This window comes from Callorhinus ursinus, unplaced genomic scaffold (assembly GCF_003265705.2).
Source record: "Callorhinus ursinus isolate GAN/ISIS: 27379988/994484 unplaced genomic scaffold, GSC_fseal_2.0 scaffold13, whole genome shotgun sequence".
Taxonomy (NCBI): domain Eukaryota; kingdom Metazoa; phylum Chordata; class Mammalia; order Carnivora; family Otariidae; genus Callorhinus; species Callorhinus ursinus.
The window spans coordinates 1,173,789-1,198,489 of record NW_027397075.1 but is presented as its reverse complement, the minus strand read 5'-3'; the positions used below and the strand labels follow the sequence as shown (position 1 = coordinate 1,198,489).

Below are 24,701 nucleotides of genomic sequence, written 5' to 3'. Positions count from 1 at the left end.
CATGGTCAGTAGTGCCTCTAGGTGGTGGGGCTAACAGCCAACAGCTTTATCTTTTTTCTAGTTTTAGGTTTTGTACAAAGAACATGTTTTTTTGTTTGTTTCCACTTTACTGTTGGTGTTCATCCATATTGGTGCAAATTGTTTTGGGGGGCATAGGTGTAGGGAGAGAAGACGTATAACAAAGCCTGCATACTCTGTGTGTGTGTAGGCTCATAATTCTAACAAATGTGCCACTCTGGTGGGGGTGACTATGCATGTGGGGGGCAAAGGGTATATGGGACATCTCTACCTTCCTGTCAATTTTACTGTGATTCTAAAACTAAAAAAGATTTATGAAAAAAGTTTTGTTGTATATTTTAAAAATAATGCATATCCACAGATACAGCAACCCTCCTCCAAGGGATCTATCCAATAGAAATAATTTTTCAAATGTGTAGGGTATATATATGAAAGGAAAAAATCAAAGATGCATATCTGGAAGGATATATAACAAAACATTTAATATTGGTTACTTAGAGGGTTGGGATTGTGAGAAGGGGGCTTTCACTTTCTACTTTACACCCTTGGATTATATCATTTTTCCAAGTTACTATAAAACTTTAATATACACTATAAAATAATTGAAGGTGCTGGTTGTTTTCAAACTACTCTAACAAACTACAATACTTTTAAATTATGGTGAACTATTCCATAGTTTTTTAAACCCAATACTTAGTGAAAGCAAGGATGATGTAACATTCTCATGTAAAGCTACTGAGAGTGTAAACCTCTCAAAGGCCCTAAAATGTTCTTTCTAAACCTTTGTTGTAATCCCACTTCTAGGTCTCTGTCCCTAAGCGTTAACAAAAAAATTTATAGATGTCCCAGTTATTGTCAGGAAAATCTGAAAACAAAATGTTAAGCAGCAAAGGAATGTTAAAAATTATGACCCATCTGTAGGATGTTATATTATGTAGCCCACTGAAATGTTTGTAAAGAACTTTTGGAAAAACATGGTAAGTGAAAAAGAAATGAGAATACCGATATTTTTTTCTTTCCTTTCATCCCATCCTCCCTCCCTCTGTGCTCTTTATCTTAAAAGGAATTTGGCAAGATTAACAGTGAATGTCCATAAATGGTGCTTATATGTGATTTTTTACTTTTCTTCTCTGTAGTTTTCAGTGTCCTCTGTATTTTCTATAATAAACGAGTATTTTTAAAATAAGAAAACAAAATTTCAAAAAGAAATATATATTGGTCCCTAACTCCATTCTCAAAAATAAAAGTAAATATATGTATTAATTGACATTTAAAGATAAGGGAATTTTATCTCAGAAAAGTGAAGACACCTATACAAAATTATACAATTAAGCAAGTAGCAAAGCCATCCCAGGTCCCAAGCACACCATGCACTGGAGAGAAAATACACCAGATGGAATTTACTAACAAAGCCATACCCTATCTAAAGAAGATACATTCAGAAGTCCTGTCTTCCCAGGGATCAGACCTTGCAGCTCCACTCTGGCAAAATTAATTCCTTTCTTCATCATTATTTACTTGCGAGTAGCTGCAATCAGATATTGCCAACTAAAAACTTGCCTAACTGGATTCTTCTCTTTGCTAGGATGAGAATATTTTGTGATTTCAAGAATGTGGAAGCCTGCCTTGATAAAGAACAAGAACCTGTTCTTTAGGAGAATGGGGCAGGACAGAGAAACAGAGACAGGCTTGCAGGGACTTTAAAATTCCAGCTCCCCCTATTTGTAACAGGATAGGGGATGTTGGTGAGTTGAAAACAAAGTATCTAGCAAGGAGCTAACCCTTACATACTGATACAATGGAATGGTGTGTATTAAAAAGAAGAGGTGGCTACTTATATGGAAAGATCTTCAAGATGTTGTTAAGGAGAAAAAAGGGAGAAGCTCAGAAACACATATTTCATGCATTCAACCACACATATATATCTGCTTGAATATGTATTATAATTTTCTGGGAGAATAAATTAAACATCATTAGCAGTGGTTCCCTCTGGGAAGTGGGGAAGGGAAGGGGAGTGCCTGAAATAACTTTATGTCTTTTCAGTTTAAAACACATACATACACCCCTCCTTGACTTAAGCAGAGCCAAGGAGTCTTAAAAGCACTCATCCGATGATTGCATTAAACACTTCTGTGATTCTAGGAAAAGGCAAAGAGCGACTTTACAAACTGCTATAGTGTTCTATGATCACGTGATTGCTGACAGGAAACCTCCATGAATTCCAATATACACAAACCCCTTTTAAAACCTTCAAGATACTGTTTAATCAGTAGTTTTAAGGCACAGTTGTTAGAGAGACCTGCACTTCAACAATTACACAGACATCACTTGAAGTTATTAGTTATCAAAATATATAAAAACATTCAAGTAAGAGGTATGCAAATCAGCAGCATTTAACCAAAATGAATATATTAGCATACATCAGTATCAATTTTATGAGGGAAGGAACGGAGCTTCCATACATGCATGTGCGTGCAGACACACACACACACACACACACAACTTGACCTCAGAATCATGGTGAAGGCAAAAACATATATGTATGTAAGTGTGCTAGACAAAAACGCATATTAGTCCCTAACTCCAATTAGAATTTTTTTCAAGTGAGGACAGAATGAACATGTGGTTACTCAAAATTCCATAATAATAGTTATTAGCTTGAAAAGCTCATTGGTCTCACAGGGACATAAATAGCCTGTGTTAATGCTACCTTTGGGGAAGAGCGAGAAAATGATCTGGCAAAGGGGCAAATATACAGAAATGTGTAAGCTACGGCAAGCTTGCTTTGCTCCTCAGAGCGAGTAGTCGGTCATTTTTGAGTAATGGAGGGTAGGGGTAGGGGTGGGAAATACTCTTAGGGGCAGCTTTCTAAAACATGTACCCAGCTTTAAACTCCAGGCTACTCCCTAGGAAAAGGTTTTGAGCCAGTGAAAGGAAGGAAAACAACAGAAGAAAGGCTCATGCGATCTGTTATAAAACTAAGTACTCTGGAAAAGATTCTGAAGATATTAAGATGAGAACTGATTACACGAAACAATAACTTAGGCTTACATTGAAAGGTTCAGAGCTATCAATTTCGGGTAAGCTTATGATGAGGTATTTATTGCACATGGGTTTTTTGTTGTTGTTGTTGTTTTTTGCTGTAATGGAAACCCTGAAATATACTCTGCGTATTTTGTAAAATAAAAGTCAAAATTTTCGGCACAAGCAAATAAGAGCCCTTAAAATATGGATATGTGCCTTGAAGATGCCAGCATTCTGTGTACTCTGGGACACTGGCACAGGCCAGTCTGATGCTGCGACCCACAGCCTCCAACACTCACACACGTAAACCATGGAGCTCCATGCTCTGTGCACATATTTAACCGCCCTTTCCAGCCTGGAATGTTTAGTGTCCTTTAGAGCTGGGGTCCTCAGTGCAGCGAGGGAAATGGCATTTGGAAGACTTGAAAGACAAACTTTGCCTCTTAATTTTGATGACCCAGGGCCCTCTGCTAAGTCTCAGAACTCAGGACCAGAAGGGACCCAGCACTGTAAAGACAGCTTTCCCCTGAGTAAGGCTATAGCAAAATGCCCCGGAAGCTAAGATGTCAAGGCCCTAGATCCGTAGCCATTCCCCTCCTCCTAAAGCTTCATCCAGGGTATTCAGAGACTGCTTATTCACCCAGCAGGAATGGCTTTTCTCTCTCATATTACCACCAGGTAGCTGGGATCACATACCCACCCTCTCCATGTTTCCACCATCTGTTCCAAACATCCCAATTCAAGGATTTCTCTTTATGAAAAAAAAAAAAAATCAGGCCTCATTTTAAGTCAAAAGGGCTACTACTTCTTAAGGAACACTTCTCAGCCTAAACCTCCAGAACCTGGTTGCAAAAGAACTAACCCAGCCTCATGAATGGGTGACCTCTACTAATGTTAACCGTAAAAGACAACACAAATAAGCTTTGAAAAATACAAAAGGGCTCTCCCTCTTCATTTTTTGTTCTGACAGCTTAAACGGCTTAATAAGTCAGTTTTGGGGGAGAGTCACTAAAGCTTCTGGTCTACAGGCAAACACTTGGTTTGAACCTGCTTTTTCGAAGTCACGAAAGCCCTCCACAGGGGCTGGGTGCCATAAACACCACCACCACCTTCAGGGAAGACCTGAACTCCAGAAAAATGTATTTTAAAAGTTCTGCTCCAAACCCAGGTGGACTCTGTAGGCTCGGCAGGTCACCAGGTCAGCTTATGAGCAGCACGTGGAAGGATCCTCACTGCCAGTCCAGTCTGTTCTTTATATCCTTCTGGGCTTCTGTTAGTTTCTGGATCAGGTAGCGCTTGTCACGACTTTCCTAAAGATAGAAATTGGTGCGAGAGCACATTCAATATATTTGGAAGCAAATATCATCATTTCAACCTAGTCAATTCCCCGTCAGACTCGGGGCTAAGGATCCTAACCACTGGACGGTGGTAATGGCCTCCAGACTGCTCAGCCTCTTGCCCTCCTGCCCCTCCACAGCCCCTTGTCCACAAAGGGGCCAACAGTCTTTTTAAAAAATGTACGTCAGACTGATGGGGTGCCTGGGTGGCACAGTCGGTTGAACGTCTCACTCTTGGTTTCGGCTCAGGTCATGATCTCAAGGCCGTGTGAGACCGAGCCCCGAGTCGGGATTTGCACTCAGCGTGGCATCTGCTTGAGATTCTCTCTGTCCCTCTGCCCTCCCCCTCCGCTGGCTCATGCACACTCTCTCTAAATAAATAAATAATCTTAAAAAGAAATGTACTTCAGACTTCTACTTAACACACTTCATTGGTTTCCCATCACACTCAGAATTAAACCCAAACTTGTCACCAGAGCCCTCACCCTGTGCTGGGAGCCCAGCTGATAATCCAGCATCATCTTGCCTCTCCAGCCAATGCCACCTGTCGTCCAGCTCCCGGGAATGCCCTCGCTGTCCCCTCCGCCTATTACTCTCACCCCTGAGACCTCCCACAATCGGCTCCTCGTCCTTCAAGTCTCAGCTCCAATGTCACCTCCGCAAAGAGGCCCTCCGCGGCCACCATCTACGGCAGCAGAGGGCCGCCCCTCATCTAACTACCTCCGTATTACCTTCAGAGCAGCTCCCGCTATTGGAATTCATGGTTTTTCTGTACCTATTTAGCAGTCTCATCTCTCTCGGTCACCACTGTATCCCAGCACAGCATGAGGGGCACGCAGTGATCAACGCACACGTTGAAGGCATGGATGAGCCCATGACTGAATGAAGCTGGACAAGGCCCGGGCCGAAGGCAGTTCTGGGAAGCGGTGGTGAGCAGGGCCACGGCACTCCACCCTCTCCCTGGGGAAAGTGGCACTTTCCTTGAGATGTCCTGGGTAGATGTCCCCAGCCATGACCCTCTGGACCTGCTCTTCCTTACCAGGGATAGCTGCTCTCGGAGCTGGACCACCACCCGCTTGTGTGCTCCGGCCAGGGCGATGAAGTAAAACATGATGAGGCTGCAATACAAAGGAGAGGTCACTAGGGGGTTTGTGCCATTTGACAGCCACTGGAAAAACAACCGGTTCCATTTTGCCCAGAACAGGTTTACTTTTGTTAGGGAAAAAAAGAGAGAAAGGAAAAGAGAAAGAGAGAAAGAGAGAAAGAGAGAGAGAAAGAGAGAAAGACAGAGAGAGAGAGAAAGAGAAAGAAAAGAAAAGAAAAAAGAAAGGAGAGAGAGGCAGGGAGGGGAAAGAAGGAAGGAAGGAAGAAGGGAGGGAGGAAGGAAGGAAGGGAGGACAAATCTGGGGCGCAACTCTTGATCTTGAGGTTGAAGGTTCAAGCCCCGCATTGGGTGTAGAGATTACTTAAAAAAAAAAAATCTTTAAAAAAGAAATCTCTCCTAAGCAGAGGGGTTTTTAGTTGGCAGGGATAACAGAGACTGATTCATGCCTTGCTTTTTAAGTTAATATTAAAAGTTGTTGATGTTCCCCTGGCACACACAATATGACAGGGAAAGAGAAGGAAATGGTCCAGACAGTCAGATCAGTATGGAATGAACTGGCTGTGGGTGATCACTGTGACGGCCTCTGTCTCCTCATCTGTACAATGGGGATAATATAGTAAAACCCAGGGACAACAAGCCTAGAATACATCTTTGAATAAAAGCAATTGGCAGTTGGCTCCTATCTTCTGTGTGGTCCCAGACCTCAAAATGGGGGTGGTTGAAGTTATTATCTTTGGGGAGAGGGGCACGCGGGGTGGAGGGTGCGCCCCCAGGGAAACAGTAGGCAACCTCATTCCGTTCCATGAAGGGAAGGTGGTTTCCTGTCTAATCTCCCCAGATAGGCTGAGGAAATAAGGGCCACTGGAACCACTCATATCAATGATACTCTCCTGGGAGACACCACGGCCACAGGGCAAGAATGGCCAGATGAGGAAACCGCCACCAGATGGTGCCAGTCAGGCCACAGCTGGAGTAGGACCTTGGAGTAGCCGGATCCTGAGATACTCGGAATTCCACGCTGTCTGCATAGTTTCCCCAAATCGTTTTATTAAATCTCCATCAAAGGTATGCTGCCTTTAACAAATAAATTTTTGGGGTTCTCTTCTTGCATGGTGGTGGGCTTTTACTGTAAGACTGTATCGTGGGATAACAGTACTGATGTCATTACAGTTAATACATGCTACCTACAATCAGTTCCAGGTATTTGTGGTAGTTATATTCTACAAAGTCTCCAGGAACAATGAATTAGTGAATTCTGAACCAGTGCCCCTAGGGGATGTACAGGGGTAGGTTCCTTGAGTCACAACATTTTTGTCAACTGATCAATACCTTATGTTCCTTATTTATTGAAAAAGAAAGTTATCAATACATAACCTTGTTTCTGTTTGAAGACACCTTATTTAAATATTACTGTTGATCCCTTAGCATTGAACTCGGCGTCACCAGCACTATAACGCATGCCTGAATAAAGCTTATCTAACTTACCTATTTTCTTTGTAGGGCACATCACAGCCCTCTTGCACTTAGGAATGACTAAGAAGCACTTCAGTATGCTTGGGGCCAACTTAAACAGTGAAACGACCCACCAAAAGCACAAACTGCAAGAAACCTGGCCCCATAGAGATCACAAAAGGACATCTATAGTATGAGAGCTGAAACGAGAAGGCAGACTATTGCGTTTAGACTCTAGCCGGCAACAAGCATACAATGGTGTGAACGTGTGCCCTCCCAATTGATATGTTGAAATCCTAATCCCAAGGTGATGGTATTAGAAAGTGGGGCCTTTGGGAGGTGGCTAGGTCATGAGGACAGAGTCCTCAGGAATGGGATTATGCCCCGACCAAAGGGACCCCCGAGAGCTAGCTCATCCCTTCTGCTACGTGAGGATATGAGAAGTCTGCAAGCCAGAAGAGGGCTCTCATCTAACACCAGAAGAGGGCTCTCATCTAACATACTGACAGACACCCTGATCTTGGGCTTGCAGCCTCCAGAACTATAAGCAATAAATTCCTGTTGTTTATAAGCCACCTAGCAGCCCAAACAGACTAAGTGCTTTTTGGGTGACTCCAATTTTTTGCTACTCTGTGCAAGTCCACAAATGACCATGAAACTGCTTCGAGTATTGATTTGGGGGTTGCAGAATATTTTTAGCAAGTAGGCATATTCACAACACAGACAAAAAAAATTGAGTCCATGAATAATGAGGATAGACTCACTCAGAACAACACCTAGCACATAGTAAGACCTCAGTGTACATTTGTGATTAGAATTATTTTATTATTATTTTTTAATGTAGGCTCCACACCCAGGGTGAAGCCTAATATTGAGACCTGAGCTGAGATCAAGTCAGACGCTTAGGGGCAACTGGGTGGCTCAGCCGGTTAAGTGTCTGCCTTCGGCTCAGGTCATGACCCCAGGGTCCTGGGATCAAGCCCCACGTCAGGCTCCTTGCTGAGCGGGGAGCCTGCTTCTCCCTCTCCCTCTGCCTGCCGCTCCCCCTGCTTGTGTTCTCTCTCTCTTTCTCTGTCAAATAAATAAATTAAAAAATCTTAAAAAAAAAAGAGACGCTTAAGCAAATGAGCCACCCAGGTGGCCCTAGAATTACTTTAACACTCAAAATGAATCACTATGCAGCAAAGACTTGTTACCTTGATGTACAACACCTGTGATTTACTGAGCCTTTACTAAGGGCCAGGTCCTCTGCTATGCATTTTACTTTGTTAGCCATATTTCCTTCTTCTCACAACCCTATGAAGTATGTGCCATTCTTACCCCCATCTTCCAGGTGAGGAAACAGGCACAGGGAGAACACGAACTGTGTATAAGTAGTAAAGCCAGGGTTCAAGTGCATGCTTCTAATCCAGTGCTCTTCTTTGCCCAGTAATCACTTTCTTTTTTTTTTTTTTAAGATTTTATTTATTTATTTTGACAGAGAGACAGACAGCAAGAGAGGGAACACAAGCAGGGGGAGTGGGAGAGGGAGAAGCAGGCTTCCCACTGAGTAGAGAGCCCGATGTGGGCCTCGATCCCAGGACCCCGGGATCATGACCTGAGCCGAAGGCAGACGCTTAACGACTGAGCCACTGAGGCACCCCAGTCACTTTCTTTATCAAAGTGCAAGTGAGTTTGTAAATAATCAATACTAATCAGCAATGTTTATTGGGTTTTTATGGCAAGCATTGAGCTAAATGCTTTAGCTGCGGGATCTTAACCAAACCCGCTCAATGACCCTCTTAAAGAGTCACTATTATGGAGCCTCCCAGTGGCTTCCAACTCGTGGTTTCAGCTCAGGTCATGATCTCAAGGTCGTGAGATCGAGCCCTGTGGCAGGCTCCCTGCTCAGCGCAGAGTCTATTTGGGATTCTCTCCCTCTCCCTTTGCCCCTCCCCCATTCATATGTGCATGCTTTCTCTCTCTCTCTCTCTCTCTCTCTCTCCCTCTAAATAAATAAATAAATACATAAAATCTTAAAAAAAAATCACTATTATGATGCCCATTTTAAAGATGGGAAAGTAAGGCTCACAGAGGTTTGGAAACTTTTCTTTTAAGATTTTATTTATTTAAGAGAGAGAGAGTAGGAGAGAGAAAACACAAGCAGGGGGAAAAGCAGAGGGAGAGGGAGAAGCAGACTCCCTGCTGAGCAGGGAGCCCAACTTGGGGCTCCATCCCAGGACCCCGGGCTCATGAGCTGAGCCAAAGGTAGATGCTTAACTGACTCAGCCACCCAGGTGCCCCCCCCACTTTTTATTAAATATTTATTTATTTGAGAGAGAGAGTGAGGAGAGAGAGAGAGAGCACACAGGCAGGGAGGGGGCAGAGGGAGAGGGGAGGTTCGGTAACTTATCGAGTGTAGCAGGTGAGCTCCCATTTCCCAGTGGAGAAAGCTCCATGTGCCTCAATGGAGAATACTTGCAAGGGTCCAGGCAGTTCTCACTCACCAGATGATCATGAAAAAAGGCACTGCAAAGGCTTCCGATGTGACGCCATAGACCAGGGACTGCAGTGAGCTGGGAAAGGTGCTCACTGTCTTGGGGACCACCTCCCAGGTGGTGTTGAAGTTGGTGAATGGCCCACAGGCTTTCGAGGAAGAGATGCTGCCAAGACATAGACCCAGGGGCTCAGGGTGAGGCACACAGTACAGGCTGAGCGTCCCTCCTCTGCACACCCACCGGCTTGTTATCAGTGACCCGAGAGGAACTGCCTGATCGTATGGGCCTTCTGGAACATTCTGGTCAAAAACGCTGACCCTGAAACTTCATCTAGTCTCTAGACTGACTTCCAGTTTATAGGAAATTTAGCACAGAAGAGGCAATTTAAATGACACTATGAGACAACAATCAAACAGATCCAGAATGTGGTGGTGATTTTATTCACCAGTCTCTTAATTTGGAGGTGCAGAAACTATTGTGGACTCTTCAAAGAATCAAAGATTTTTTTAAATTAATTAATTAAAAAAAATAGACTCTGCGCCCAACATGGGGCTCGAACTCATGACCCCAAGATCAAGAGTCATATGCTCCACCAACTGAGCCAGCCAGGTGCCCCTCAAGAATCAAAGATTAAAAGAGAATAAGGAGAAGCCTCTGGCTGGCTCAGTCAGAAGAAAATACAACTCTTGATCTCAGGGTCGTGAGTTTGAGCCCCACGTTGGCTGTAGAGATTACTTAAAATAAATAAAATTAATGGAGAGTAAGGAGACATAGCAATCAAAAGCAATGGGCAAAACTCAAAAGAGTTTTAAAAATAAGACCATAAAAGACTATTGGGTGACGATAGGAGAAATTAGAAAACAGCAGAAATATGATGTATTAATTAGATATGATAATGTTACTCTGGATGTGTGGGAAGGAGGATATTCTTATTTTTAGGAGCTGCATGCTCAAATATTTAGCTCCAATCTTCTGTGCACCCCCAGATCTCAAAATGGGGTTGTCTGAGGTTATTATTTGGGTATGTCATAATGCCTATAACAATTTTAATTGGGTCATGACACACATAAAAAATGTATGTAGAGTGAGATAAAACAAATATAGCAAAATACTAACAACTGGGACATCCAGTTGAAGGGTATAGGGGTCTTCATTGTTGCTATTTTTTTTTTTAACTTTTCTACAGATTTGAAATTTTTCAAAATAAAAAGGGGGGGGATCAAAATAACAATGGAAAAAAATTGTAATTAAAGCCTACAAAGAATTGCCTACACTCACATCACAAAGTTCTGTGTATAAGATTTTCCATTGCAGCCCTATCTTTATGGATAAAAAAACATTCTTAGAAGCAACCTAACTAATGCTTAAGGAAATGAATGAATAATTTATGATCCATTCATAAAACAGAGTACTAAAAAACCACTGAAAGAGACACAGAGATGTGAAGTGACTGGCTCCCAGACAGAAACTAAGTAGTTGGGAAACAGGACTAGAAAATGAATTTCCATCATATCCTTATCTTTTTGAATTTTGTGTCATGTGAATGTATTTATTATATAAAGAAATCAAAGCTAAAAAACATTTTAAAACAATGACAGTTCTGTATATGCTGGCATGGAAAAGGGCACAATATAAAATTAAGTGGAAAAAAAAAGCAGCCAAACAGGGTTTCAGCATTATTCCATTTGTGTTTTTTTAAAAGTAAATACATTGTTCATATGAATTTCTGGAAGTAATCATAAAATATTAATCGTGGTTACCTTGACAGAATGGGACCAAGAAGGGAGGATAAGGGGCAATTTTTTCTCTTTAATTTATATCCTTTTGTACGGTTTGACTTTTTATATAATATCTATCAGCATAACAAAAAACAATAAAAATATATACACTCAAATTGGTTAAAAAATAAGATCTGAGAGACAGATTCAAAGTTCAAGAATTTTAATTTAGGGGCGCCTGGGTGGCTCAGTCGGTTAAGAGGCTGCCTTTGGCTCAGGTCATGATCCCAGGGTCCTGGGATCAAGCCCTGCATCGGGCTCCCTGCTCAGCGGGGAGCCTGCTTCTCCCTCTCCCTCTGCCTGCCACTCTGCCTACTTGTGTTCTCTATCTCTCTGTCAAATAAATAAATAAAATCTTTAACAAAAAAGAATTTTAATTTAAAGATAAAGAAATGGAATTCCATGAGAATATAAGTCAGAGAGATTGGTAAACTATAGCCCATGGGCCAAATCTGGCCCACCATCTGTTTTTTATAAATAAAGTTTTATTGGAACACAGTCATGCCCATTAGTGTGTATATTGTCTATGGCTGCTTTCATAATGACACAAGAGAGTTAAACAGTTGCTACTGACACCATAGGGCCCACAAAGCCTAAATATTTAGGCTTGCCCTTTAGAGAAAATGTTTGCCAGCCTTTGATATAAATGGTTATAGTCCTAGGGAATAGGGTCACTGGGGTTTGAACCCTCAATTTCTGATCCTTAGTCTTAAGCATTTCTGCTCTTACCAAATTCCACACTAGACTCTACATTCCTTGTGCCATGTCTGAATCATCTCTATACTCCTAGCACCTAGCACAGTGCTTGTCACACTGAAGACACTCCAAGTCTTCTACAGTGAGCATGTATTATTTTTGTAATCAGAAACAAAGGAGACTAGAAGTCCGAGGAAAAAGGAGTAGGGCAGGACAGACCCACTGGCACTCTCTTAAAACAATGGCAACAGTGCAAGCCCAACTTCCGAAAATGGGCCAGGACATTCCAGCATCCAGAGAGAGATTCTAAAACAAAGGTGGGCCTGGCCAAACCAGGAGTGACTTACTGACTTCTGCAGGTGGAACCCCATGAGGAAAGCCAATAAAGAATGCAAGGGACCCTTGAATAGAAAAGAGGGACATGCCAAGAAGCAAGCAAATGTTCTAGAAAACAAAGTCATATTTACCGTGCCATGCTGATTGTCAGAGGTATTATGGCCAAACAAAGCCCAATCAACAACACCAACAGGAAGAAGAAATTAGAATTGGATGCTCTGAACTGCCTTGGGGAGGGTCTGCAGGTATAAAGAAGACTCATCTAAAGGGAGAGAAAGAATGAGAAACAAGTAAGAGTCTAGCTCCCTTGAAGATCAACGAGCACATTTATGCATTCCAGTGGGAATGTAAACTGGTATGACTTTTCCAGAGGGTAGTCAGCAATCTAGATCAAAATGAAACATGATTAATCCAGGCCCCAACCCTGGGGAAATTCATCCCGACGAGAAAATAGAATACAGGGGCCAAAATACATAGATATGGATGTTTACTGCTGCAAGTGCTGATATCTGGGAATAACTGGAAGCAACCTAAATAGCGATCAACAGGGGCTGCGCGAAGGTTCAAGTGCATCTGCACAGTGCAATACCGGGGAGCCCTTAGAGAGGGTGAGAGAGCGCTACATCCTGCATGGCACTGTGAAATATGCCCTATGATCTCATTTATGTTTTTTAAAAAGTATTCTTTATAGGAGTTAAAATATGTATTAAATGGATCTACACTAACAAGGAACAAGTTAAGAGAGATTTTGTTTGAATTTTTTATAAGCATATTTATTTTTCCTCTGTATTAAAAACAAGTATTTCTGGGGCACCTGGATGGCTCAGTCGGTGAAGCATCTGTCTTCAGCTCAGGTTGTGATCTTGGGGTCCTGGGATTGAGCCCCATGTCGGGTTCCCTGCTCAGCAGGGAGTCTGCTTCTCCTTCTGCCCCTCTTCCTGCTCTCTCTCTTCTCATGCTCTCTCTCTCAAATAAATAAAATCTTTAGAAATATAAAAATAAAAAATAAAAACAAATATTTCTATCGAGGCAAAAAAGACTTGTGGAAATATCAAGTGGAAAGGGGGGAGGGGTATAGTAACAGGCATACAATTTCTCCTTATTATTTTTAAAAACTACATTACTGGGAGGGGACCTCAAGCTGTTCTGACTGCTCCAGTAGCCAGAAAATCTTGTGAGGTGAACAGCAATGAGTGCTAGGGCCCCCTGGTGTCCTGTTTGGGGGTGGCTGGCTGGTCAGGCCTGTGGTGTCAGAACCCAGCCTAGTGCCCATGACCTATTCCGTTACCCCCACACATCTTTGCTAGGCTACATACCCGGAAAGCACTGGGTGACCAATATTTTCTGGAAAAAGAAAATTTTCTTTTTTAAAGATTTTATTTATTTATTAGGGAGAGAGAGAAAGCACAAGCAGAGGAAGTAGCAGGCAGAGGGAAAAGCAGGCTCCTCGCTGAGCAGGGAGCCCAATGTGGAACTCGATCCCAGGACCCTTGGATCATGACCTGAGCCGAAGGCAGATGCTTAACCGACTGAGCCACCCAGGCGTCCCGAAAAGGAAAAATTTCTTCTAACTTTTCTCACATCCATCTCTCCTTTGGTGCCTTCGACCAACTCAAGTTTCCACATGAAAGCACCAGAACATTCTTCAAAGGCCAAAAAACATCTGGGCCTGAAGTACGGCCCAATCGAAGGGCCCTGCTTACCGAAGGATTAAATAGCTTAGGTGCTGGAATCTGGAGTCACTTATAAGCTCTGTGACCTTGGGCCACTTACTTAACCTCTCTGAACTTCAGCTTCCTGATTCATAAAATACGGTTAATATCAGTGCCTACTTCAAAAGATATGTGTGAGCATTCCATGATAACCTGTGTAAAGTGTTCAGCAGAGTGGAGGCACGTGGTATTCTTACAACCATTATTACTGTCATTATTATTAATACCTTTATTATTATTACTTCCATTTCTAAATCCTCAGGGCTTAGCATAGTAGGTAATTAGTAAGCGTGGGCCCTGTTAACAGAGGGTACCTCCAGAAGAAGGGATGGAAGTTACAATATGCATATCTGTATATACTTTATAGTTTTTTAAAAAAGATTTACTTATTTATTTTGAGAGAGAGAGAGCATGTGGGTGGTGGGGAGGGGCAGAGGGAGAGAGAATCTCAAATGGGCTCTGCACTGAGCACGGAGCTGGGCGTGGGGCTCGATATCGTGACCCTGAGGTCACGACCTGAGCCGAAACCAAGAGTCAGATGCTTATCCGACTGTGCCACCCAGGCATCCCTGTATATAGTTTAATAGTGAGCATATATTGCCTCTATAATAATAATTTTTAAAAAGGCAGCTCAGTTAATAAGCCCAGATCAGTTAGTCATCCACAGGACTACTCTACCCAATAAGCACTTAGTTCAGGCACAGTGCTCGGGGCCTGTGAGCCACTGGAAGAGCTACACAAATACTTTTGAGACCTGAAAATAAATACATTGGCTCCAACATCCAAACGGAAAAGTAACAGAACTTCAATTAACAGACGTCTTGTGAAACATCACCAAAATGTGCTACCGCCAACTGATGGCTCAACTGTGGCTCCCCTCTTGGACAGTGACTTACAAAAACATTTCAATCACAGGAACAAAAAAAAGTCTTGACAAAACTCAAAATTATAAAGATGTGGAAATCCATTCAAAGTCTTTTTTTCCAGAATAAAAATATACACCAAAAAAGGGATGTAATTTTTTTTAAAGGTTCTGTATTTGTCAGAGAGAGAGAGAGAGAGCACAAGCAGGGGGAGCAGCAGCAGAGGGAGAAACAGGATCCCCGCTGCGCAAGGAGGCTAATGCAGGACTTGATCCCAGGACCCTGGGACATGATCTGAGCCGAAGGCAGACGCTTAACCGACTGAGCCACCCAGGCGTCCCAAGGGATGTAATTTTGATTCGTGGGATGTGCGTGGGCTGCAGACACATGACCTGCCCAATGCCTTGCGTGGTCAAGAATGGTCCAGAATATCAGCCCCTTGCCCCCGCTCTCCTTACCTCTTTCACATAAAAGATGATAATGAATTTCAAGGTTGCAATTGCAGGGAGAAGAGGTGAGAAAAACGCTCCAATCCAGCAAATGGTTTGCCCATAGACGATCCCCAGAACGTTATCAGGAATGGCAAATTCCTGCTGTCCCCAGCACTGAATCAGCTTCCAAGAGGAACAGTAGGTCACCAGGAGCCTGGAAACAAAGGGGACAATTTCTCACCTGGACTGCCAGTGCCTGCCAAGGCCACAGAACCACGTCCACCAAATCAGGGCTGTTTCCACACACATTTCTCCTGGAAACTGGTTAGTCACATGTCTAGAAGATGCAGAATGCAGGGAACTCTGGAATCATTAAGACCAGAGTTTGAATCTCAGATCTACAGCTTAGCAGTCAAATAAGGTTAGATAACGTTTGTTCTCCTCATCTGGAATGTGGGGGAATTATAACAACCTACTCCACCAGGTTGTGGTGACAATGAATGACACGGACAGTCTCTGTGCTCTTGCTTGCCACTGAGCCCAAAAATTAATGTGCATTCACACAGAAAATGGCTTATGAGAACCCTACCGCCTAGCATACCACTTCCTGGAATCCTACATACTCCTTGCAGAAACCCCAGGACCAGGGGCTTGAGATTAACACACAGAGTTGTTGGGCGCCTGGGTGGCTCAGTTGGTTAAGCGACTGCCTTCAGCTCAGGTCATGATCCTGGAGTCCCTGGATCGAGTCCCGCATCGGGCTCCCTGCTCAGCAGGGAGTCTGCTTCTCCCTCTGACCCTCCCCCCATCTCATGTGCTTTCTCTCTCATTCTCTCTGTCTCTCAAATAAATAATAAAATCTTTAAAAAAAAAAAACAAAAAAAAACACACAGAGTTGTTCACTGTAGACTGTCTCATATTAGCAAAAACACTGGAGACAACCTAAATGCCCATCAGTAGGGGCTACAATGACAAATTATAAGGCATGGACTTATATTATACAGTCCTTAAAATAAATGAGGAAAATCCACGCGTCCTGATATGGAAAGTTGTTCATTGTATTTTGTGTGTCCAAAGGGGGGGGGAAGGCAAGCTGCAGACCAATGTGGATGCACTGTGATCCTATTTACAGGGGGAAAAAGAACGCTCCTAGCAAGACTGTGGGTTTATTTGCATAGGTAGTTCTGTAAATGTGTTTTTATTTGTAAGGACTGCTGGATCTACCCCAAAGTTGGATCTACCTCTGAGAAATGAGGTGGGAATGGGGAGCTAGGGGGATGGTAACAAAAGAGAAGTCACACTATTCTCTAGGCCTCTGTTTTTATTTCTGTATTCTAAATATTTAACATTTTTTAATAAGTACACACTCATGTCATATTTGTAGGTTTCTAAAAGGAGAGTTTCGAGGCACCAGTCAGTTAAGCATCTGGCTCTTGATTTTGGCTCAGGCTCTGTGTTGGGTGCAGAGCCTGCTTAAGATTCTCTCTCTCCCTCTGCCCCTCCCCTAACCCCCACCCCCCACTCTCTCGTTCCCCCCCCCCCTAAATCCCCCTAAATAAATAAATAAATAAATAAATAAATAAATAAATAAAAATAGAGTTGCCTGGGTGGCGCAGTCAGTAAAGTGTCTGACTCTTGGTTTCTGCTCAGGTCATGATCTCAGGGTCCTGAGATCAAGCCCCACATTCAGCTCTGAGCTCAGTGGGGAGTCTGCTTGAGATTCTCTTCCTCTACCTCTGCCCCTCCCCTGCTTGTGTGCTCGCATGCTCTCTCTCTAAAATAAATAAATTTTTAAAAATAAATAGATAAATAAAAACAAAAGGATAGGTTCTTTTTTAAAGTTTATTTTTAAGGGCTTACTGGACTACTGACATGCCTGGATAATTTGTACAGCTGGGTAAAAACGTGGTTAAGTAAACAGTTTCACCTAAGGCTCAAGGAGATGCCAATAATAATAATGCAGTGACAATGTGGTAATGATAATCATGATAGCGACAGATAATATTTTGTTGAGTGCTCAGTACTTTTATCTGCATTTTCTCCTGTCATCCTCAAACTGTGCTGTGAAGTGGCTACGGCTACCATTCCCATTTCACAGATGGGAAAATAGGCACAGAGCTTATTGCCCAAGGTCACATGACCAGCAAGTGGCCGTGTTCGGGTGTGAACCTGGAAGGTCTCCCTTGATAGTAGCTGTGCTAATGGTCAGAAGCCATCTCCATGGAAACTTCATGGAAAGCAGCGCCATTTTGGTTCATGCTGCCTTTCAAGGGGGCACCTAATGGACTATGAGGTCAATGGCCTAGAGCCAACTGAAAGTCACTGGATGGTTGTCAGTGATGTCTGTCAGCACTTTATGAAGAACAGCTTTGATGGGAGCCTCCACTGGGGATATGGAAGGGACTGGGAGGGGTAGGCGGAAATCAGAGGGGTATCCCTCACACTTACTTTCTGGGAAAATCCACAAAAAGCGTCACAGCCAAGATGATGATGAGGTCAAAGATCATCAGCTTGTACATTTCCTGCCCAACTTGGGTCTCCCAGCACTGAAACCAAAGAGATAAGAGAAAATGAGGCCCAACTTGGGGCAGAGAAAGCCAGGTTCTCACACTCCTTCCAATGCTCTGTCCACTCTCAGATCCTGCTGCTTCTGGAGGCCATCAGCTGACGCTCCTCGGAGCCCCAGCATAGACTCTGGTTTTCAAGCCTACAGAAGTGCCTGTGTGTGACTCGGCTACACAGGAGGAAAAGCGGATCAACTGGGATTCAAACCCATAGCTTTGAGGGCCATTCTCTTGATGCTGAGCCTGTCACCCAACAATGACCTCTCCCTGCAAGATGCCCCCCTCCCTGCAGGCTCACCGGGTAGAGTTTCTGGTTGTAGCCACAGAGCTCACAGGAGTAGTTATCACAGGATGTAATCTTGGAACCCAGGGTGAACACCAGCACACAGATGGTAGCCAGCCGCATAAAGACACACCTGCGGGGGAAACAGTGAGGAGAGGGTGTGGGAAGAGGAGGCTCAGGGCAGGCCGGCTCCTTGGAACTGAGGCTAGACAGCAGAAAAGCTCCAAAGCAAACCCACAAATAATTAGAGAGTTTCTGTTTGGGATTCTGAGAACGTTCTAGAAATGGATAGCAGCTCTGGTGGCACAGCACTGGGAATGTACTTAATGCCACAGAATTGTACACTTAAAAATGTCTAGGGTCGCCTGGGCAGCACAGTCGGTTAAGCGTCTGACTGTTGATTTCAGCTCAGGCCATGATCTCAGGGTCCTTGGTTCCAGCCCCGTATCAGGTTCTGCCATCAGCACGGAGTCTGCTTGAGATTCTCTCTCTCCTTCTCCCTCTGCCTCTCCCCCTGCTTGTGCACGCTCTCTAAATAAATAAATAGAAATTTTTAAAAGGATTTTATTTATTTATTTGAGAGAGAGAAGGAGAGAGGAAGCAATAGAGCACAAGCAGGGGGAGGGGCAGGGGAGAGGGAGAAGCAGACTTCCTGCTGAGCAGGGAGCCTGACACGGGGCTCGATCCCAGCACTGGGATCATGACCTGAGTGGAAGGCAGACACTTAACCAACTGAACCACCCAGGCGCCCCAAATACTTTTTTACATGTCTAACCTGAATGGCACAGTTAGGGGAGCATGTGACCCTTGATCTCAGAGTTGTGAGTTCTAGTCCCACATTGGGTGTAGAGATCACTTAAAAATAAAATCTTTAAAAAAAAATGTCTTTTTATGTTACGTATATATTTTGCTACAATTTTTTAAATGGCAGGGGGGAAAAAAAAGGATCAGAAAGCTGGGAATAACTGAATCCATGATGACAGATGACAAAGCCGCACTATAGACTATAGAACATGATGCATTCCTGAAAGAAACTAATCGAATCTTCTAAGTATGAGCTCTGAGTGACGTCTGATACATTGGGAAGTGGAAAAAGCATGTTATGGGGTGTCACTTACATATGATCCTATTTCTAAAAACAGAAAATGTGCGAATAAACACCAGGAACCCCACAGATGAGGGCTACCTGGGAAAGCAGGATTCATGATAGGAGGGCAGAGTAGGCTAACTTTTTTGAAAGACGCTTTTCAATTGTTTGGTTGTAAAAAACAACAACAACAAAATATGAAAAAGTGGGGAGAAAAGCAAAGCCACACATCTGCTCACTCTTCTCATTATGTAGCATGCCACCTGACGTTCGGAATCTACACGGTAGTTTTTAGCAACTGCGAGCAACAGAATGACACAACATGAAGAAACAATGAACTAAATCCACATGAGGGGACAGTCTACAGGGCAAATGCCTAGTTTCTCCCACAAATTGACAGCCTAATGAAAGAGGTGGGGGAATTCTGAAAAGAACGAAGGGGTCTTAAGAGACATAACAACCAAACATAGCATGTGGCCTTTGTTTGGATCCTGGTTTGAACAAACCAATCCTGGAAAGTCATTTGCAACTTCATCGGGGAACCAACTTAATTTAAGGTGTGATGATGGTCTGTTAAGGGGGGGAAAGGGGTGAAATAAGATTTGCTTAAATTAGGGGCGCCTGGGTGGCTCAGTCATTAATTGTCTGCCTTTGGCTCAGGTCATGATCCCAGGGTCCTGGGATCGAGCCCCGCATCGGGCTCCCTGCTCCGCAGGAAGCCTGCTTCTCCCTCTCCCACTCCCCCTGCTTGTGCTCCCTCTCTCGCTGTGCCTCTCTGTCAAATAAATAAATAAAATCTTAAAAAAAAAAAAAAAAGATTTGCTTAAAATAATCCAGCAAAAGTGTGTTGGGGGGGAAAGATGAAACAAGATTAGCAAATTGTTGGTAATGATCAAAACTAAGTGATGGGCATATGGAGGTTTATTATACCTTTTGTTTCTGTTTGAAATTTTCCAAAATAAAAAGTTAAAAAAAAATGTGAATGCCATCTGAGGCATGAAACGCTCTGTATCACACAGTCCCCCACCTGGTCCTCTTCAACTTACTTGTGTTCACTCCCCAGACCCTGCTTTACAGCTGTCCTTTCTTTTTCTTTTCTTTGTTTCTTTTTTAAGAAACTGAGTATTTATTTAGAATGAGAAGAGATATCACAACAAATTATAAGCAGTTAGCTGTAGCACGCACAGTCAGTGACCTGGCCCCACTTTCTTGGCACTCATTATCCCGGCAGATACCCCAGGCTCCTGATGTAAGTGCTGATAACTCTCCTCTCCTCTCCTCCCAAGGCCCATGCACGGGGGTAGCGAGGTGGAGCATGGGGGAATTGATGCCTCTGGGAGCCAGCTACTCTTATGAAGTAAAGGATGGACACCTTGGTGGGTGGGAACCCACTAAGACATATCCCACCCAAACACCCAGTTGTCCGGTAGGGCCAAGCCCCAGCTGCCAGCAGCCCCAGTAAGAAACCCTTTATCAACAGCCTTCCCTTCACTCTCTCATTTCCTCATTCCGTTGGTGGTATACACTCGTCATTTCTAACATCTTCCAAGCAATCCCAGGGCCGCACCTTATGCCCTCAGCTGTGGATGTGCTAATACATGAACCAAAAATACAATACCGCTGAGTACATGCTTAAGTCAAAGAGATTTCACTGCATAGGCAAACTCTGATTCATTCAGGTGGGCTGTCTGAAGACTGTCAAGGATTCTTGGCTCAACAGGAAAAGGTGCCACAATTGATTAGCAATGTCTGCCATGGGCAGAAAAGTGGGCAAGTGGTGACCTGCGTGGCATGTCTAGGCATTACCTAAGTATTGTCAGCCGGATCTCAAAGCCTGGGGAATAATCCTCATAGTGGATGATCTTGGCAAAGATCATTGGGGTGATAAAATTGGCCAGCGTAATCACAATAGAAGGCAGGTACAATATCAAAAGGTTCTCTCCAAAAACCATCTTGTCAATTTCCTATGAAGATATCAAAGGGAAGTTACATCACAAATGAATTGACCTTGAAAGAACTTACCTATAAGTACATCAAGTCATTATGCTGTACACCTTATATGTTATATGTCAATTATATCTCAATAAAACTGGAAAAAAAATTCAACTATACATATTTAGATAAACAAACAACACAAAACATATATGTCATTCAACATGGCCTCTAAACACAAGCCATTTCTGGGGCGCCTGGGTGGCTCAGTCACTTAAGTGTCTGACTCTTGATTTTGGCTCAAGTCATGATCTCAGGGTCGTGAGATTGAGCCCCATGTCTGGCTACGTGCTGAGCATGGAGCCTGCTTGGGATTCTCTCTCTCCCTCTCTCTCTGTCCCTCACTCTCTCTCTAAAAAAATTTTAAAAATAAAATAAAAATAAAAATAAACATAAGCCATTTCCTTCCTTGGATGTTCAAACAGAGGTATCATGCTCTAGTACCAAACAAAGAAAAATTAGCTCTAGTGGATTAATTAAGGTCAAGTATTAAAAAAAAATCCATGTAGTCTGTATCAGTGGGCAATTTAAAGTATTTTCAAGGCCATAGTAGTTATTGATTTGGACTAGCCCTTCTCTCCTTTCAGAGTAATAAACTATTTGGCCACAAATACGTCTATCTGGGATAAAACTATTATTTCCTGGCCTCCCTTATAGCAAGGTACAGCTATCTGACTAAATTCTGGCCAAAGAGATGTGAGAAGATGTTTTAAGTGCAAGCACTTAAAAGGTCTTGCCCTTGAAGAAAAGGGTATACCTTTCCATCCCCTTCACCTCCTTCCCATTGGTTAGAATGTGGACATGCTGAACTATCTTGTACCATATAGGAAAGGGTGTGCCCTACGGATGGCAGAGCCACAAGATGGAAGGAACCCCCCCAACTCCAATGATTGATTTCATGAATCAAAGCCACCAGACCAATGTACATTTTTTTTTTAAAGATTTATTTATTTGAGAGAGAGAATGAGAGCCAGAGAGCACGAGAGGGAAGAGGGTCAGAGGGAGAAGCAGACTCCCCGCTGAGCAGGGAGCCCGATGTGGGACTCGATCCCGGGACTCCAGGATCATGACCTGAGCCGAAGGCAGTCGCTTAACCAACTGAGCCACCCAGGCGCCCCCCAATGTACATTTTTAAAACCACTGCTATTTTAGGTAAACTGGAGCCCCAGATAGTAAGTAGTGGAATTGAGGATTAAATCTAGGTAGGCAAACCTGAATTTGAATATTATGGATTCTAGGAGGAATTCCAAACACTCTTTTTGGATGCTCCTGTATTTTTATTAAAAGTAGAAACTAGGGGCTCCTGGGTGGCTCAGCTGGTTAACGGTCTGCCTTCGGCTCAGGTTGTGATTCCAGGGTCCTGGGATCGAGCCCTGCATCGGGCTCCCTGCTCAGCGGGGAGCCTGCTTCTCCCTCTCCCCCCTGCTCATGCTCTCTCTCTCTCTCTCGCTATCTCTTTCTCTCTCAAATAAATAAAAATCTTAAAAAAAAATAGAAATTGGTCACCTATGATTTTCAGTTCTCTGTCATAGCAGTCAAACTGATATCCTTATGTATAAAACAAAAATGATGACGGTCTCTATGTCAGAGGCTTGTAATGCACTTGGCATACCTAATGTGCAACCAGAATAAAAGTTAAGCTGGCTTTCACAGAGTACTTACTTTTTTCATGTGCTCCTGTGAGAATATTGTCGCTCTGTAGATTGCATAAAAGCATGCGGCTAAAACGGCCAGAACAATACAGTTCAAAAACAGTCTCAGAGAGTAAATCCGTATCGTCTCTTCTGATGTTCTTTCTGCTATCTTCTGCCGTATTCTTTCTTCTTCCAGATCTGCCTGAGGGCCAAAGAAAACTCATCCGTGAGCATGGGGTGAAGGGATATTCAGGGGTGGAACCTGTGATTCATCGTCATACCCCATCCATCCATCTTGAAGACCTTCCTTAAATAAAAAAAAAACGATCTCCGTGTAGATATCTTCCCAGACGAAGCCCAACTAGCTTTCGTGTCTACTAAGGGTCTAAGCCAAGGTAGAACCGCCTAAGACTGCAGGGAGGGGCGCCTGAGTGGCTCAGTCAGTTAAGAGTCTGCCTTCAGCTCAGGTCATGATCCCAGGGTCCTGGGATCAAGCCCCGTATCGGGCTCCCTGCTCAGCGGGGAGTCTGCTTTTCCTTCTCCCTTAGCTTTTCCCCCTCACTCATGCTCTGTCTTTCAAGTAAATAAAATCTTAAAAAAAAAAAAAGTCTGCAATTAGACTTCGCAATAACTGTGAAAACAGAAGCATAACCTATCCATGGCATTACTTAGATGTAGTTATGTCATTCCTTTAGACAAAGAATACATTTTGTTTGAGCCCTTCCACGTCACTTTATTATGCTTTTGTTATGATCATCTCCTCCTTTTTTGGGTGGGTTTGTTCAAGATACCGTTTGTTCCTCTTTCTCCCCTTATGAATCTGGAAATTCTCTTGTACTTTTTCTTATTCTCTCCACTCCACCTTATCATCATAGCATCCCCTCCTAGTTCTAGTTTCTCCTGGTGTAAGTGATGCATGACAGGTTCTCATCAGGTGGAAAAATAACAGTATAAGGTGGTGGGGAAGGAGGGAAGACACCATTCCCTCCCACCCACCCTCGTGTGCCTACCTCCTGCCCATCCCCAGTCCACCAACTCCATGCTTTGGTGAAGATGATCAACCTCAGGAGGCAGTTCTCTGTGGAAAGTTCTTTTTTTTTTTTTTTTTTAAGATTTTATTTATTTATTTGACAGAGAGAGACAGAGAGAGAGAGGGAACACAACCGGGGGGAGTGGGAGAGGGAGAAGCAGGCTTCCTGCTGAGCAGGGAGCTCGACACGGGCTTGATCCCAGGACCCTGGGATCATGACCTGAGCCGAAGGCAGATGCTCAACGACTGAGCCACCCAGGCGCCCCCTCCGTGGAAAGTTCTTGAAGATGACACGGGAAACTTGCTAAGCACTAGAGACAGGCTGGCCTGCACCCAGCTCCTCTGCAAGCTGCGCCGCGACCCCCCATGCTTTCCAAGGCACGACTTGGCTGGCAAGGAACCCGCCGAGAGAAAACCCAGCAGCACTCACTCGGAGCTCGTACCGCAGGCTGCTGTGCTTCAGGTCCGCCATGCCTCGGTTGGTGATGCAGAAGTCCCAGCCGGCAAAGATCTTGTTGCAGTAACTCTGGAAGTGCTCCTCACTCCGGATCAGGTTGATTTTGAACCCTTCCACCGACCTGGCCCCAAAACACGATGACCCTTCTTAGAAGAACAACAAAATACAGGCCCGTGGATTGGCTTTGTTGACCATGTAAAAAAGTTACACATGGCTGCATTTTCCACTTGTTTGGGCAGGGACCAGTTTGGACCATGCTACATATGTGTGGCAGCTAACCAGGTAGCTCATGGTGGAAAATCATTTCCTTTCATCTACCCAAGGGCTTTTCTCATAGTTGGAATAAAATCCAAACTCTTTAACCCAGCCTAGAGGTCGTGCACTATGCCATCTTTTCTCCCACACGGCCATGCTGCCGGGATGAC

At 43.7% G+C, this 24,701-nt stretch overlaps 1 protein-coding gene across 3 annotated transcripts in view; it reads right to left on the bottom strand.

Annotated features, from left to right (window-relative positions):
• Positions 1-4,165: 4,165 nt before the first annotated feature.
• TMC7 (transmembrane channel like 7) overlaps positions 4,166-24,701 on the bottom strand; it is a 45,487-nt gene continuing 24,951 nt past the window's right edge. The window contains exons 7-17 of one of the 3 annotated variants that reach the window (XM_073899452.1): positions 24,250-24,397; positions 22,818-22,991; positions 20,970-21,127; positions 18,092-18,209; positions 17,678-17,775; positions 15,537-15,566; positions 15,257-15,443; positions 12,355-12,485; positions 9,423-9,578; positions 5,419-5,497; positions 4,166-4,352 (exon numbers count right to left, since the gene is read on the bottom strand). In XM_073899452.1, coding sequence (XP_073755553.1) covers positions 4,272-4,352; positions 5,419-5,497; positions 9,423-9,578; positions 12,355-12,485; positions 15,257-15,443; positions 15,537-15,566; positions 17,678-17,775; positions 18,092-18,209; positions 20,970-21,127; positions 22,818-22,991; positions 24,250-24,397 — 1,360 coding nt within the window. In that variant the 3' untranslated portion in view covers positions 4,166-4,271. The remainder of the gene's footprint in view (positions 4,353-5,418; positions 5,498-9,422; positions 9,579-12,354; positions 12,486-15,256; positions 15,444-15,536; positions 15,567-17,677; positions 17,776-18,091; positions 18,210-20,969; positions 21,128-22,817; positions 22,992-24,249; positions 24,398-24,701) is intronic. The other 2 variants (XM_073899453.1, XM_025855496.2) reach the window with 2 other exon arrangements.